Raw genomic sequence first — 18130 nt, 5'->3', positions numbered from 1 at the left:
GAATCGGTTAGAAAGAAGAGATCCAACAAGTAGTGACCCTATACGTTTGCTCTCTTTAAAACCCTTCAATATGGGAGACCAACAGCATAACCCTTCACCTAAATCTCTGAAAGATAGGTTCTACCCTGCTAGAACAGCCCAACCTTCCTGCATAGTTCTACCACAAGCCCAGGGCAATAATTTTGAACTCAAATCTCAATACATCACTATGTTGCCCCACTTCCATGGGTTGACCTCTGAGGATGCATACCTATTTCTAAGGGAATTTGAAGAGGTATGTGTTCTAATTAAGATCCAACAGCTTTCTGATGATGCTGTTAAGCTTAGGTTTATCACTTTTGCATTGAAAGACCAAGCTAAGAAATGGTTGTATGGGTTACCCACAAATTCCATAACCTCATGGGAACAGTTCACAGTTGTCTTCCTTAAGAAGTTTTTCCCAACTCACAAGACCAATAAGCTTAGAAGTGATATCCTTCAGTTTAGGCAAAAGCCTAGTGAGTCATTTTCCAAACTTATGGAGAGATTCAAGGATCTACTCCAAGAATGCCCTCACCATGGCCTAGACCTATGGCATTTATGTCAAATAATTTATGAGGGTATTGATTACCCAACTAAACAAATGATAGAGTCTATGTGCCCTGAGGGATTCACATCCTTTACAGATGAAGGAAAGGCATGGGAATTCTTACTTGACTTAGCTGACAAAACCCGTGAGTGGGAATCAACCCAAGAGAGTGAAAGAACTATAGGAGGAAAATGATATTTTGTGGATGGGATAGTAGCCAAGGAAGCCCATTTGGATAGCCTAATCAAGAGGATTGAGGCTATTGTTCCTAGAGAGCCATCATCAGTCAATTTGGTTAAGATTTGTGCTTGGTGCCAGTCCCCTGGACATGTCATAGAAGAATGCCCTAACACCTCTGGGGGCACTTCTAATGATAGTGTTAATGCCTTATACCAGAATAATCCATATAGTAATACATACAATCCAGGATGGAGAAATCACCCAAATTTCTCTTGGAATCAGGGCAACCAAGCAGGACCTTCCAATTTCTATAATCAAGGTCAACCTGGACCCCAAAGGCCTCCCTTTGCACAACAATCTTTTTCTCAAAATACTTTTCCTAGGTCAAATGTAGGACCTCAGGCGAGTTTTCCTAGGGCCCCTCTTCTATCATCTTATCAGCAACCCCCTGGGTTTACCAACACTGGAGAGGCAAGTAGAATGAGTGATTTGGAAAAAAATATGGCCCTCCTTATGACAAGCCATCAAAATCTTACGAGATAACTTACCCAAGTTGTCTCAATTATGCGTGAGAGGGAGAAGGGAACTTTACCCAGTCAACCAGAGCCTAACCCTAGGCATCATCAGCCTGTTAGTTTACAAGGACCAACTAATGCACCACTGAATATAGTACAAGGTCAGACTCAACAAGGGCCCTCTAACCAATGTAATGTTGTTTATGCCCTTAGGAGTGGTAAAGAGTACCTACATAGCGTTCCTAAATCTTCCCCATCTATTACTCCTGTTAACTCTTCTTCAGTTGAGGACACAAATGTGCCTCTTGTTCCAGGTTCGTCTGATGAACCTAAAGATTTTTCTGAAACTAAAGATGATTTGGTTGAGGAAACCAAAAATGATTCTTCTGAACAGGGGCAAATCCCTAACAGTCCTTATGTTCATCCTGTCCCATTTCCTAATCGCTTGGTAAACAAAAAGAAGACTGCTTCCATGGACAAAATTTTAGAAGTCTTCAAAAAGGTAGAAGTAAACATCCCTCTTTTGGATGCCATATCCCAGATCCCCGCCTATGCAAAGGTACTGAAAGATTTGTGTACTCACAAACGTATCACAAGTGTGCCCAAAAAGGCGTTCTTGGCAGGTAACATTAGTTCCATAATTACTCAGCCTATAGCAGCCAAGTATAAGGATCCAGGGAGCCCTACCATATCTTGTGTCATAGGCAACACCTATATTGAGCATGCCTTACTTGACCTTGGCGCAAGTGTGAATCTTTTACCTTACCATGTGTACAAGCAACTAGGATTGGGAGAATTGAAAGCCACTGGAACTACTCTTCAGTTGGCAGATAGGTCTGTTAAGATTCCTAAAGGGATGGTTGAGGATGTCTTACTAAAGGTGGGGGGAATTTATTTTCCCTGTTGATTTCATTGTGTTAGATACTAAGCCCTTCTCAACCAAGGATGAGATCCCAATAATTCTAGGAAGACCATTCTTGGCTACCAGTAATGCATTAATCAATTGCCGGAATGGTTTCCTAAGATTATCTTTTGGTAACCAAACTGTTGAGTTTAACATGTTTAGGATTGGCAAGCAACCACATATGGAAGAAGAGATCAATATGCTTGAGGATTTTCTGGATTTTTCTGATGATTTAGTTACCAACTTTGATATTGATTTAGAATTCCAAGAGTGTATGGATGAGTTGGATGATGATAGTGAAAATTTCTTTTTTGAAGTCTTGAGTCTTCACACACTTGTGGAGCCCTTAGGACCCCTTTCCAATTCCATTCCCAAACCTTCCATAGTTGAGCCCCCTAAGCTAGATCTTAAGGAGTTGCCATCTAATTTGAGATATGCTTTCCTAGGGCCTGACCAGACTCTTCCTGTAATAATTTCTTCAAATTTGACTTCTAGCCAGGAAGAGGAGTTACTTAAAGTGTTAAAAGATAATAAGGAAGCCCTAGGTTAGACCATGGCTGATATCAAAGGTATAAGCCCTTCCATTGTGCAACATCATATACATCTTATGGAGGATTCCAAACCATCCACGGAACCCCAAAGAAGAGCTAACCCAATGATGATGGAAGTCATTAAGAAAGAGATCCTAAAGTGCTTGGATCATGGAATAATTTATCCTATTTCTGACAGCCAATGGGTAAGCCCAGTTCACGTAGTGCCTAAGAAGTCTGGTGTGACTGTAGTTCCTAATGCCAATAATGAGTTGATCCCTACCCGTGTCCAAACAGGATGGCGTGTGTGCATTGACTACAGGAAGTTAAATGCGGCAACCTGGAAGGACCACTTCCCATTGCCATTCATTGACCAGATGTTAGAGAGGTTAGCTGGACATGAATACTATTGCTTTCTTGATGGATATTCCGGCTATAACCAAATCCCAATTGCTTTAGAGGACCAACATAAGACCACTTTTACATGCCCATATGGAACATTTGCTTACAGGCGTATGCCCTTTGGGCTTTGCAATGCCCCTGCTACGTTCCAACGATGCATGATGAGCATTTTTTCTGACATGGTCGAAAAATTCGTAGAAGTATTTATGGATGACTTTTCAATTCATGGGAATTCCTATTCTGAATGTCTTCATCATCTTTCCCTAGTTTTGAAACGGTGCATATCTAAGAATTTGGTTTTGAATTGGGAGAAATGCCATTTTATGGTTAAATCTGGTATTGTTTTAGGCCATGTAATATCCAAGGAGGGAATTAAGGTAGATAGAGCCAAAGTGGATTTGATTGATAATTTACCACCTCCTCAATCTGTTAAGGATGTTCGGTCCTTTCTAGGGCATGCAGGCTTCTACAGAAGTTTTATTAAGAACTTTAGTCATTTAGCCCGACCTCTCACCTCATTACTTGCCAAAGATCAAACTTTTGAGCTTTCTAAAGAGTGCCTAGAATCCTTCAAACAACTTAAGAAGGAGTTAACCAATGCAACCATTGTTCAACCACCTATTTGGACTGAACCTTTTGAACTGATGTGTGATGCTTCAGATTTTGCCATAAGAGAAGTTTTAGGTCAAAGGATTAATAAGTTACCCACTGTCATTTACTATGCTAGTAGGACCTTAAATGATGCACAACTCAATTATACAACCACTGAAAAAGAATTTTTAGCTGTTGTGTTTGCATTAGAAAAGTTTCGGTCTTACTTAGTTGGCTCACATGTGGTAGTGTATACTGATCATTCTGCCCTCAGATACCTAGTTCAGAAGAAGGATGCCAAAGCCCGTCTCATTAGGTGGGTTTTACTTTTGCAAGAGTTTGATTTAGAAATTAGGGATAAGAAAGGAGTTGAAAACCTAGTTGCAGACCATTTATCCCGGCTTCCCAATTCCTTGACTGTTGATTCTCCAGTCAACGAGAACTTTTCAGATGAACAATTATTTGCAATGTCCAGTGAACCATGGTTTGCTGACATTGTCAACTTCTTAGTTTCAGGTGTGACTCCGGATCACTGGTCCACCCAAGATAAATATAGGTTTCATTCTCAAGTTAAGCACTTTTTCTGGGATGATCCTTATTTGTTTAAGATATGTCCAGATCAGATTATCCGACGATGTGTTCCTGATCATGAACAACATTCCAATTCTCTCTTTTTGTCATGATCATGCATGTGGTGGACACTTTGGACCTAAGAAGACTGCCGCAAAGGTTCTCCAATGCGGATTTTATTGGCCCACTCTTTTTAGAGATGCTTTTGATTTTAGCAAGGCTTGCCCCGCCTGCCAGTCTTTTGGCCGTATCAATAAAAGGAACATGATGACCCTCAACCCTATTTTGGTAGTTAAGATCTTTGATGTATGGGGCATCGATTTTATGGGACCATTCCCTAATTCTTTTGGGAATTTGTACATACTTTTGGCCGTTGATTATGTTTCTAAATGGATAGAGGCCATACCTTGTAAAACTAATGACCACAAAGTGGTGGTCCAGTTTCTCAAAGAGAACATTTTTTCCCGCTTTGGTGCACCACGTGCAATAATTAGTGATAGGGGTACTCATTTTTGTAATCGGCCTTTTGAGGCCTTAACGAAAAAGTATGGGATCACCCATAAGTTATCTACCCCTTATCACCCCCAAACTAGTGGCCAAGTGGAGGTGTTTAATAGGCAGATCAAACAAATCTTGGAGAAAACTATTAATCCTAACCGTAAGGATTGGTCCCTTAGGCTCATTGATGCCTTGTGGGCCCACCGGACTACATTCAAGACTGACCTTGGCCAGTCTCCCTACCGTTTGGTATATGGGAAAGCTTGTCACTTACCAGTTGAGTTAGAGCATAAGGCCTTTTGGGCCGTTAAGAAGCTTAACTTTGATTTGTCTGATGCGGGAATTCATCGTAGGCTCCAACTATCTGAGTTGGAGGAACTTAGGAATGATGCCTATGAAAGTTCTAGGATTTACAAGGAAAAGACCAAAGCTTTTCATGATAAGCACATTCTGCGCAAATCTTTTGCAATTGGTGATAAGGTCTTATTGTATAACTCTCGATTGCATCTTTTTCCTGGTAAGCTTAGATCCCGATGGGATGGCCCATTTATTGTTCATAATGTATATCCCCATGGGGCTGTGGAGATTTTGAATCCAGGAACAGGGGTAATTTCGAAGGTTAATGGTCAGCGTTTGAAACCGTTCCTCGAGTTTCCTACTACTAGTAGTGAAGAGGTCATGGATCTCCATGAACCTTTTTACACTGATGACTAATTTTTAATCAGGTATGACCCCCTTGCATTGTCTTTGCTTTTAATTTTTTCCATGCATTGAGGACATTGCATGACTTAAGTGTGGGGGAGGGAAACCAGTTTCTTTTTTATTTTTTCCACTTTGTTTTATTTGTTTTTCTTTTTGTTTTTGTCCTACTTTGGCTTTTGGCTAATGATCAGACCATTCGGTTGCTTGATGTATGAAAATAAAAGTTTTGACTAAGGTACCCATTTTGAACGTATAAAAACCCTGTTGAGAAGAAAGAAACAAGCCTGTGTCTTGAGATGGGACTTTCTTTTGAAAAATAAGAGACCCCTGTTTTATGGTGATGGACCATATGTAAGTCTGTGGGTTCCTTGTACTTTTGATTTGGAGTTGAGACCTTCTTTTTAATTTGGCATGGGTTGACAAATGCACAATTTTAAATGAAATGTGAAATGTGGTATAAAGAAGAATAAGAGTTGATTCCCTTGGAACTAGACAGGGCATTGCATCTCAGGAAGCGTGGTGTCTTGATCGAAATTCCTTGGGAGGAAACTTCTGAAGTAACTCTAGCATCACTACCTTTGTGGGCATATGCAAAAAGCGAAGCTACATAGTAACTTGGGTGTCTGGTGTTTTCTCCACCATGTCATTCAAGCCAAAAGTAGTGGAGTAGAATAGAGTTTATTATTCTAAAAAAGAAAAAGAGAAAAAAAATGTGCAAATGTCATTATTGTTTGGTAACATGTTTGGTCAAAAACACTCCAACGCCTTAGTCATTGGTTCCCTATTTCTTCACAAGTGGTTTTGCCCTAAGTTAAGGATGTTTTGGAAGACATGAGGTGAGTTCCAAATTAAGAAATATGCTAGTGCCTGGAATTGATAAAGGGTAATAAAAGTTCAAGTGTGGGGGTCCCTTGTAAGAGAAATTATCTTTGCTCCGGATCGGTATGAGCCTTACCTTTAGCCAAAGTTGGGATTTGTTTATTCTGAATTTTGGGTGTATATTCACTGCAAACACCCACGAGACACAACTCGTCCACTAGGGGTGACCTAGGGGTTTAAAGGCTTGCTGCACATGCTAAGTGCAACCGTGATTCCTACGAAAGTGAGTTAGGTTTTTTTTTTGTTTTTATTCTTTTCTTTTTGTTTTGCTCGATGACTAGCAAAGTCTAAGTGTGGGGGAATTCTGATGAGCACATTTATGTGTGAAATCTAGGGTAGTAAAACATGCATTTTACATATTTAGAATGGAGCTACCTTGGGTTTTACTCTCTTTTTGCAGGTTTTATATTTTCAAGGCCTTAAGGACTATCGGGCGCTATATCTTCAATTTTACACATAAAGAGGTCCTATTTCTTTCTATGGTTACGAAGAGGACGAAATTCTGAGCAAGGTGGACGTGTTCAATTAAAAGTACACATTCGTTTGGTCACCCGTACAAATGATTATTCTTTTTCGGGTCAGAAAAAGAATAATGGATCAGAACTGAACCGAGATGCAGAACCAGCCCGTTTGCAATTGTCCCAGAGGTACAAGGAATACTCCAAATGCCAACAAGGATCGATGGACCACATCCTTAAGTGATTAAAGATTTGTTTTTGGTAACAACAACTACCTAGCGTAGTTGGTGAGCTATGGTGTACAAAATTCCCTTGCTCACCAAGAGGTCTCAAGTTCGAATCTTATGGTTGTTTTTTTTTAGAGAATTTTGTTGAAGATTTTCTGCTTTTACACGCTTAAAGCACTAAAGCGTGGAGGGGTTCACAAGAAAAAAAAAAAGGAAAGCAAAATCGTGGAAGCAAGAAGAGAAGAAAAAAAAGGAAAGAGAAAAAAAGGGGAGAACCAAAAATTGTCCAAATCTTCTCTCTCCTCCACATCATCACCAAAGATTGTCCAAATCACACAAAGGAAGAAAAAAAAATCGTCCCTAGGAGAGAGAAATAAAGAAGAAAAATAAATTAGAAAAATAAAAGGAAAGAAAATAAGCAAAAAAATTTTAGGAAATTTCTCAAAATTTATTTCTCTCTTCTCTCTCCTCGCACTTTTGGACTCAAAAGATCTCACAATCAATTGTGGGTTTCTCTCTTTTAGGAAAGAGAAAATTGTTACCCTACCTCTCCATTCCCTATAAATACAACTCATGTAAGAGGAGGAGACAAAAAATTCATTCTTCTTCTAGTTTTTTTTTAGTTGCTCTCTATCTCCCTCTCTCACTCTTTGGTTTTAGTTCTTCTCTATTTTTGCTTTAATCACTTTTGTAATAGTTTTTTTTTTATTTCAATTAATGCAAGTACTTTTTTATTTTTATTCAGTTCTTTTTATGTTTATGATTTATGCAATTGAGTTGTAATTTTTTTTAAGTTATAGTTCTAGGCTTAGATCTAGGTGACAAGATCATGAGCCGTGGAGCAATTTTTTTTTTCAAGTTCAAGCATTGATTCAAGTAAGTAGGCTCCTTCAGTAGTCTTCTCTCCCCCCTCTCATTCCCTCTCTGACTACCCTTTCTTTCTTAATTTAGGATTTTTATTTTCAGTCGTTACATTATTGCTATCCCTTTCCCCCAAGGTTCATGCTAGTGTATGTGTTGGCTTTGCCCCTCCTAGCCATAGAACCATCAATTTATTGCTTTTATTTTAATTGTCTCCCTTTCCCTAAAGCCAAGTAGAGAAACCCTTGTAAGAGTAACTCTCTGGTCAAGTAGGGAAGCTCATATTATGATGCATCCCTCGGGCTAAGTAGAGAAACCTGCTTGTGAGTCTCTCTCTAGCGTTATCCCATTTCTTTTACTTTATTTTTATTTCAGCATTTTTTTCCTTTATTATTATTTTTTTTTAATTGCGTGGGTTGTTTACTTTTAGTTATTTATTTATTTAATTTTTAATTGTGTGGCTTGCGTCTTTAAATTCTTAGATGACGAATGGTTAGGACGTTATTTTTAGGACGGTAATTAGAATTAGATCACAACCATTAATCAGTTCACTTTCGCATTATTAAAATAAATAAAAAATAAGGTGGCTGCTCTCCCTGTGTTCGACCCGTAGCTACACTGATTCGTACGCTTGCGGTTACATTTTAAATCTCAAACAATAGGTAGATATCAGTGTAAAACATTAGCCAAACCCTTTTGCATATATCACAGAACTTTATATTTTCGACCTCATACTATTGTATCTCTTAGAAACGACATGTTGCACTATGACCCAAGTGTACTGAATAGTGAATGAAGGTTTGTTAGGACATCCCCGTAAACAACACTAGTTTGGCATCTAATTGCAATAACAAGTAACAGGAATTGACCTAAGCAACCCTGAATCCCTACCGGTAAGCTCCCAAAAAGCCAAAAAAAAAAATTTTTTTAATAAACTGAAAATCAAAAAAATCGTTCAGGAACAGTACTGCCATTGTACTGGTTGAAGCTCATATTCAAGCTTCAAGCTTGATTCCAAACAGTCAATATTTAACTGAAACCCAATGTGATGAATTAAAAGACTAAGGCCAAGTGCTGCAGCCTCCAAAACCAGCTGAAGTCGTCAGTAGACCAGAGTCACCAGACAACTTATTCCTCCCAATGTTCAATCTTTTAAGCCCATTAATCCCGCTAATAAAAGATAAAAAAATAATGGGCAGACGATTGACCTTGAGCAGGTGTAAGATGCGCTACAAGAAAAAGGGTCAATTGCTACGACAGATTTTTTTTATTATGGAAAATTTTTACAGTGAAAAAGTAAGTTTGTTGTAATGATAGAATCTCTGGATTGAATTCCTCTGTGGTGTAACAGGCGTCTGATGCGTATCCAATATCTAGAAACATCTTGGGTTACGTGACCGCCTTGGGCTCCGTACCTAAGCATTTCTAGCCGTTGAATGCATGTCAAACATCCTACTGCGTCACAGAGGAATTCAATCAAGAGATTCCATCTCATACTAGCTCCATGTCAATCCTCTGGTCTTTATTCTTTATTTTTTATTTTTTATTTTTATTATTTTTTTAATTTTTTAATTTTTTTTATTAAATAGTGTAATTAGAATTCCTATCAGCCTGAGTCAGTCAAGAATCCACCAGATTCTGCCCTAATCCTAGGACTACAGTACGGATTCACCGGGAGTAAAATTTAAATCAATGGAACCAGCTGATCCAATTCCAAATTTTAAAACCTTGGCTGAGACCCCTACGGATTAATGTTGATTTGGGCGTGGCGGAGAAAAGGACAGGAACGATCAAACCACCGGGACCAAAATATGTACCCGGTTTGATGTAGGGATCGTTCATGCATTTAAAAAACCAGAACCACAGAGTTGAACACTTGAGAAGTCATTATCTTCCAACAATTTCTATGACTTTGACTAACCTTATACGCGTGGATAGTCAAAGAGCCCATTTTGCACCTTTCTTAATAAAATTACTTTACCAAGAAAATAAATAAATAAAGTTCCCAAATATGGGGTCCACACGTGAGAAAATCTATATCTCTACATGAACATTGTGTTTTCCACCAGTAGGAAGATGAAACGCATGTGACTTGGGGGTGTCCACCAGTTGGGTGGGTCGGCTTTGATCGGGTCTAATCGGTCCCAACCAATTTTAGATCACGTATAGTATTCATCTGTTTAAATAATCGGGTTTCAATAGGTCAATACATGGATATGTTTTTATTAGATCAGTAGGTTACTGGTTCATAATCGAGCTCAAGATAATCGAGGGGTAATTGGGCTTTAAACAGGCTAATTGACTGATTAGGTTAACCTCAAGGCCCAAACCCCGAGTTCTTGCATTTCTTAGTTGCTAAGATTTCAACTAATGAGTATTTTTAGGTATCCCATTTTTTAAACGAAAGTGGCAATTTGATGCCCTTAACTCGATATGATATTCTAAGGATTTTTAAGGCTCGTTCAAGGTCCATTTTATTGGCATTCTCCTACAATTTACTTTAAAGACCAATTTTAGGCATGACCTGTTAGGGCCTAATTAGAATTAAACCAGTTCATCAGCCCAATTAAAGCTTGAGACTGACCGACCAATTATAAACAGGACCATGCTTGCCTAACTTAATCCGATTAATTAAACAGACGATCACAATGCAAGAGGTGAAATTGATCAAGGCCAGTTAGGGTTGACCGAGCCCAACTACTTGACACCCATAATATGGATATTCAACTACCATCCACCACCAACCTGGCCAACTCAACTCGGAATCACCTCAATCAGTCTAGTTTTGTAGTTGATTTGTATCCTACAATAGAGTGCAAGTGTCCTAAGAGGCCATGGGTTGAACTCTCCTCCCTTTGTTGAGTGCCTTAAAAAGTCACCTCTTACTCACCCTCTCACTTTTTCTTTTCATTCCTTGACTTTCATATTTAGCATGATGTCAGAGCAAGGATTTAGTTATCGGCATTGATATCCAATCTAGATCTGATCAGACAAAAATAGTAAATTATTTCATGATGAACTTCTGCTGAAACTACATACATGACTATGGCTGCTACATTTAGTCTCTGGATTTATGGAGTGATGATGAGACATCCATACATATTGCAGCAAATTCTATGTTCCACGAGCAAATATAACATATTGAGATTGATTGTCATATTGCTTACGGAAAACCCTTCACTAGTTGGACATTCATGATGTTCATATTCCAACTTGAGAGAGAGTGTTAAATTGTATCAACTTCAGATCATAACCTGTATCCAGGGAAAGAGGCAAGGATGGTGGGGTATTTTATGTAAATTATTATAATATTGAAAAAACGTAGGCTATGCTTGGTTGCGGGGGATATTAAAGAGGAAGAGAAATAAAGATTTCACACTAAAAAAAAGTGACTTTCAAAGTAATCATCATATGAATCTGAATTTCAGATAGCTCTGCTAAACACAGTAATTTAGTAACCCTGTTCAGATATAAGTTTAAATCACTGAAATAATTTAGTAATAATCACCCAAACCACAACCAAAGAAGAGAGGTAACAGAGGGGGGAGAGAGAAATGGGAAAGGGAAAAACTTATTTTTATAGAAACCTCTAGCAGAAATTTGCTTTCATAAACTGAAATTTAGCTCTTAAAGTAATCATCATACGAATCTGAATTTCAGATAGCTTTGCTAAACATATATGGATATATATGTCTAAAAATCTGAAGTATCTTCTTCGCCAGTTACGGTTGAAGATAAAAGGAGCACTGGCACCCCAAAATCCTAGAGGATACGAAAGAGCAAAAGATGAGTAGAAATATAATGCACTATTGTCACTCTTCTTAGGCAGTGGATCTTCTTCCTTTGTTAGCATTAGAACATTGGTTCCACTTGTATCAATGACAATCCCTGGTTGGTTGAAGCGTGGACGAGTACCTGATAATGGATTGTTGGAAAGCAACAGTACTGTAAGGCTTTGCAGCGAAGTTAGAAACTCTGGGATTTTACCAGTGAAGTCATTGTTTGAGAGATCCAAAACCTCTAAAGCATTCAACCCACTCAGAGTGTCTGGGATATGCCCAGCAAAGAGGTTCCTACTGAGGTTGAGAGCAATCTGCAAGTTACTAGGCATACTAGGAATCCTCCCACTCAATTTGTTGTTTCCCAGCTGGAGTTCTATCAGCGACTTCATGTTCCCAATTGAATATTGTGGAGGAATTTCTCCTGTAAACCTGTTGGATTGGAGCTTCATAACCTGAAGTTGATTTAAGATTTCCCAACTCTTTCGTTAATGGACCATAGAACTCATTCTCAGCAAGATTCAACAGAGCTAAACTCTGAAAGGTTCCCACTTGTGGAGGAACAGACCCGGTGAATCTATTGTTATTGAGCTCGAGATAAGTCAAATTTGAAAGCGTTTCATAGGCCAGAGAAGTGATTGTACCATTAAGAGAATTGAACCCAAGTCTTAACCTAATCAAGCTCTGCGAAAAGTTGGAAGGAATCGGCCCTTCCAATGAATTATAAGACAGATCAATAGACTGCAAAGTTGATGATGACAGAAGGTCTGATGGGATTGAACCGCTTAACTTGTTGTAACTAAGGTCCAAAATCCCTAGATATCGTGAAATCCCAGAAGGAATTATGCCAGAAAAGCTATTCTGATAAGCAGCAAACTTAGAGAGTGTCTTAATCCTTGAAAGACTCTCAGGAATTCCTCCACTAAGATTATTGGATGATAGGAGGAGGGTCTCCAACTTGGAGAGCTGGCCTATCCTGTCAGAAACAGACCCAGAAAGATGATTACTACTGAGATTAAGCAGAACAAGAGATGTGTAATTCATGAGCTTTTCAGGGATTTGACCTTTGAAGAAGTTGTTCGAGAGCTCCAACTCTTCCAAAGCCATGGCTTTACCCAGTTGGGTAGGGATAGAGCCAATGAACTGGTTGAAGCTCAGATTCAAGCTTCTGATTCCAACTAATCCATTCAGTTGAGATTCAATACTTCCAGTTAATGAATTAAAAGACAAATCCAAGTACTGTAACCCACCAAAACCACTAAAATTAGGCAAAGAACCAGACAATCTGTTCTGACTGAAATTCAAGTAGTTAAGCCCATTAATCCGTCCACAGTCTCTGATGAACTCATCAGGGATGATAGTCAAAGAATTTTTGGACACATCAATGGACTCTAGAGTATCAATTTGGCACAAATCAGGTAGAAAATCAGAGTAATAGAGTTCTGAAGAGGGAAAAGATAGATGGGTGATGGATCGATTGCTGTTGCCGCAACTAACTCCATTCCATGAACATGGATTTGGGTCTGCTTCATTGAGATAAATGGAGAGCTTCTTCATGGCATTCTTCTGGTTTTCAGGGAGTTGAGACAGAGCCACAGGAATGTAGAACAAGAGAAGGAAGGAAAAGGAGAAGGAAAAGAAGCTGAGGAAGGGTGAGCCATACGCATACCTGCCCATTTTGGCTTGGAGGAGTTTATCCCAATCTATGTTTATAAAGGGACTAATACAGGGCTGGGAAGGCTAAGAGTTTGCCCATGTTTATAAAGAGACGTATCCATACCTGCCCATGTGGTGTTTGTTGTTGGATGTTGTATTGTTGTGTTAATGGTGGGGTTGAGTTAGGGGTGTCAATCGGTCAGTTCGGCTTGGTTTTGGTCCAGGTTGAGTCGGTTTCGGTGTGGGAAAGCTGAAATCGAAACCGAACCAATAAGGAAATTCCGGTTTCGGTTTGATTTCGGTTTCAGTGCGGTTTGGTTTTGTTTTTTCTTCGGTTTCTTAAATCGATTTGTAACCGGGTTGGTTTTGGTTTTTGGTTCAGTTTGGATTCGACTTTCCACACAAATGTATACAAAACTATGCAAATTTTGATTTTTTTAATGAAATTTGGAGTGTTTCGGTTTCTTACCGGTTTGGTTTCAGTTTCGGTCCGGGTTTTGAGCCAGTTTCGGTTTGGTTTCGGATTCATCCAATTTCCGGTGCGGTTCGGTTTGGTTTTGGGGTTGCAATACTCCAAACCGAACCGAACCAATAAGGCTTCGGTTCGGTCCGTGTTGTTATCGGTTTGGTCCGGCCGGTTTTACCGATTCGGTTTAAGAATTGACACCCCTAGGTTGAGTCGTGCCACCAGTCATTATCCATAAAATTGTATTCACTCCACTATGGTGCAAGAGGGTTCTTATGAATCAATATTTCCGAAGTTGAAAGAGTTTTAGTACCTCTAATAATTGTTTCACTCACTTATTAAGTCATGTTGAAGCACATTCAAACTATGCTCAATCAACCAACATAATAGAGGATGAGGAACTTTCAAAACAATCGCTAAAAATCAAAATAGAAAGTGAGAGAGTGAGCTAAGAGGGAGGTAAGTAGAACTTAAGAGTGAAAAAAAAAAATGTTTGTAATCATTACCTCATGTAACTATATCTTAACTTCAAATTATTCTATATTTAATAATTAAATTTTACTTTATTTTGCATCCAAAATTCTTTGCTATAATATGTAAAAGAAAAATTATACATAAAATGTGTCAATACTAAATATGATTAAAAAATGAAGTAGTTTATACAATCACATTGAATCATTTTTAAGTATGAAATTTCACTTCCCTTCCCCTTAAAAATCCCTTACAACCAAACATAGCCTATGTGAAAGGAAATTTTCTTGATCTTATCCTTAATGCAGAACCGCATAAAACATTCTTTTATCATTATGCTACTTTTTTTCACAAGAGAAAAATAAATAAATAAACTACAATAAACTACTAGTCTTGGTCTCATCTCTCATGGACTAGGGAAAATGGAAAATATATGATAGGCCGCACAAGTTGTCTTCTTTCGAAAATAGTTTTAGGTATTAGTATTGGATCAATCATTTCAACATTGCCATCGATCTATCGATACATAAAAATAAAAAAATAAATAATAATCCTGCATCAGCCTGTAATAATCAATACGATATCGATATCACTAGTGACCACTGACCAATACTATTGCCGATACCGTGAACTAAATCCTTACTTTGTACAATTAGATATATAGTGGAGCCCATTTTCTTGAAGAAGATTTCTCTGTAGTTGGAAATTTAAGATACAAAGTCTCCAAGTTGTTATCAGAAAAAAAAAAAAAAAGTCTCCAAGACTCCAACGTGAGTTTTGGGGTTGAAATTTGGGTTTTGCAATTTGGAGTCTTCTCAGCAACCAGACATGCCCTGGTGAGGTCCCATTTCTTCACCATTTTGTTTGCTTGCTTGAGTTTTAGTTTCTAAAGGATTAAATGAAGTCAAGTGTAGAAGATTGGGTCAGCTTGGAAAGCGAACTTCCATTACCTGTCTTCCTCGGTATAATAAAAATATCTAATGCCAAGTGCTCAATCCAAGAAAATTCCATTTAATAATGAAATGAAAGAATGTCTTTATTTCCACCAAATAAAGAAGGAATGTCTTGATTTTTCATGGAACTTTTCCCATATCTTATTGCACTGATGGCTAGATGTTGCAGATGATCTAAAATTTCCTTGAGAGAGGAATCTTTACTAGGATTACAAAAACCCCTCCTTTGAGCTTTGACATTTCTTTCAACCTAATGGCTGTCTCCCTCACTCTATAACCTCCATTATCTTAGGTTCATCTAAAATTGAGGAACTGAAATACCCCTTATTTGCCTTGTAATATTCCTACGGGTTTCAAATCAAAATTCTTCTTATGATCTAATGGTGTCATGATGCACAACTTCGTCCGTGTTTCATGATGACGGTCGCCGGTCTCAAGTCCAAATAAAGGAGTAGGGTTGGTGAGCCAGGTAGCTAGTAGATGTCATTGTAAAACTATAACCAAACCATTTTGTATAGATCCTAAACTTTATATTTTCAACCTTATTCTAGGTATCTCTTGGAAAGTAATGATTCTAGCAAACTACCACATTTGTACTAGAATCAATGGATGCGATACTCATTCCTAAAACCGTGACATATTTTGATGTTGGATTAATTGTTCAAGCAGTTAAAACTTACAAGGATTTTCTTATTTACATCATTATAAGTTTCAAATATTTTGTAACTTTACTTTCTTACCCTTTTAGTATGATACATTTTTTTTCCAACAAGAGTAATAGTGTGTTCAAATATTTACTCGAAATATGTGCATGAGAATTACATCTTTTGATAATAACATAATGATATATCATTTTCAAATTATTTTTGATGGAAAACCCTTTAATACCCCCTAACTTAAAGAAATTTTAGGATATAACATGGGACAATTAAAATAATATGTCAAGTTCTAAATATGCCTACAGAGGTGTCATAGCTAGCTAAAGAACTAGAAAATAAATCTTTGGGTTCAAATAGGTAGCTCCACTGTGCACTAAGGTACTAAAAGTTCTCTTGTTTCACACACTTGCTTGTTTGTAGGGTTGTTATGCATCTTCTATTGATTTGCAATATACCCTATCGGTGGTTGTAGATTAGCTAGCACTTAGGCTCGTGCTAATGTGCATGAAAGGACATGCTTGGCTTTTACAGTTCACATATCAAATTCGTCAAGACCTATAACGAAGGCTTTCATCATTAACCTAATTTTTGCCTTACAATATAAAAGTAATATCCACAAATGACATATCACTATGATAGGAGAGCAACTTTTGAACTTTCACTAAAAGAGTTGTGTCTTCATTGGTGCTGGTTCAACTTTTTTTTGTTAAAAATAAGAACATAATATTTTAGATAGCAAATAGAGAGTTTAACAAGTAATTGGGGTCCATGATCACAGTTTTCCTTGCCATAGCTTCAAAAGATATATTTCAAAATGAGTATGATTTCATTGTTAACTTTTATGCACAGATTTGGTTTAGACAAAAAATTATCAGTTCCTAAAAGTAAAGGAATCACACTCCAAGGCCATCGGCTGATATTGTTTGTATTTGTAAGATTCCTCAGCTCACTGCATCGCATCAGATTTCATCCATCTTCAAAGTTTGACTCAAACTTTTATTGGCTTAAGTATGTAATGGTATACCTTTTTTTGTTTCCTTTTTTTTTTTTTTGTGATATTAGAGGGGCTCTCACATTCAGATACTCTCAAACTTGAAAAGAGCCAAAGTGGAAGACTTTTTTAGAAGTCATTATCTTCAACTATTTCTCATTGACTTTAACTAGCCTTATACTAGTAAGCAGTCAAAGATTCCACCGTGTAATTTTGTCAACAAAGGTGGCTTCAGTCCACTCCATAGTCCACACTACCAAATTTCACGGTAAAAGCCCAGAAAAGCTATAGTTCCCAAATGTGGGGTCCACACGCAAGGAAATCAACTATCTATATGAACACTGTGTTTTCATGAGTACAACAAACATAAAGTGATAAAGATCAAAGATCAAAGTAACATACTGGATTAGATTGGCAACTCGGTCAAGTCAACTCAGTAACAACAGAGGCTTATCATCCACTGCTACCATACAAGAATCGGTTCACTCAGCCCATTTACCTCCTTATATAGGGATACTCAACCAGCATTCATCACCAAACTGGCGAACACAACGTGGGATAACCTCAGTCCATTCGGATATCAAAATCCTTGGACTGAGATTGATATACATTCTCGGAATAGATTCTAAATCTAGAACACATTTTGAAGTCGAAAAGTGAAGAATTTGTTTTAGAATGCATTCTAGACCCAAGATCTATTCCCAAACACAATTCTTGATATGGATTAATTGCCTTAAGCCTTCTTATCTTGTTCAATCCACTAATTATAATATCTTATGAAAGCCAACTCAAATTAATAAGCGATGTACTGAGCATACTGATTTATCTCGAATGGATAGACAATATCATGGAGAGATCCAAAAAATAAGAGAAATAACAAGAAACTGTTGCTTTAATTAGGCAAAAGATTATTAGCATCTTTACACTAAGAAAAAAAAAAAGGATCATCATTACAATGATTCGTTATTATTTTTCTTCAAATCTTAAAAGGCAATTATTCTACCTTTACCACGTGACAAATTATGTGTCTATTCTGACCATTAGACCCACAAAAAAAAAAAAAATCTAGGTTAACTATATGTTAAATTTTAGAATGTAACTCAATTAACCCCTTTTGTATTGGCATACATTTTGTGTATGTCCATACATGTGTAATCCTCTAGACGTTGTTGTGCGCTCCACCAATTCTGAGCAACTTTAAATAGAAAAAAAAAAATCATGAAAATGGATAGCTTAGATCTATCTTATGACTTATGGAAATTTCACGGAC

At 37.7% G+C, this 18130-nt stretch overlaps 1 protein-coding gene and 1 non-coding gene across 2 annotated transcripts; both read right to left on the bottom strand.

Annotated features, from left to right (window-relative positions):
- Positions 1-457: 457 nt before the first annotated feature.
- On the bottom strand, positions 458-564 carry LOC122090232. The gene has a single exon (XR_006143473.1). It is a non-coding gene; the product is annotated as a small nucleolar RNA R71 (small nucleolar RNA).
- An 11433-nt stretch (positions 565-11997) lies between these two features.
- On the bottom strand, positions 11998-13341 carry LOC122089661 (LRR receptor-like serine/threonine-protein kinase ER2). The gene has a single exon (XM_042659370.1). The coding sequence runs from the start codon at positions 13339-13341 to the stop codon at positions 11998-12000; it is 1344 nt and encodes a 447-aa protein (XP_042515304.1).
- Between the last annotated feature and the right edge of the window lie 4789 nt (positions 13342-18130).

The sequence above is a fragment of the Macadamia integrifolia genome, chromosome 9, assembly GCF_013358625.1.
Source record: "Macadamia integrifolia cultivar HAES 741 chromosome 9, SCU_Mint_v3, whole genome shotgun sequence".
NCBI lineage: Eukaryota > Viridiplantae > Streptophyta > Magnoliopsida > Proteales > Proteaceae > Macadamia > Macadamia integrifolia.
Note: the sequence above shows the minus strand (reverse complement) of the source record. Positions and strands in the feature narration are given on the sequence as shown.

Coding starts and splice junctions, on each gene's coding strand:
- LOC122089661 (XM_042659370.1), bottom strand. CDS start 13,341: ATGGGCAGGTATGCGTATGGCTCACCCTTCCTCAGCTTCTTTTCCTTC.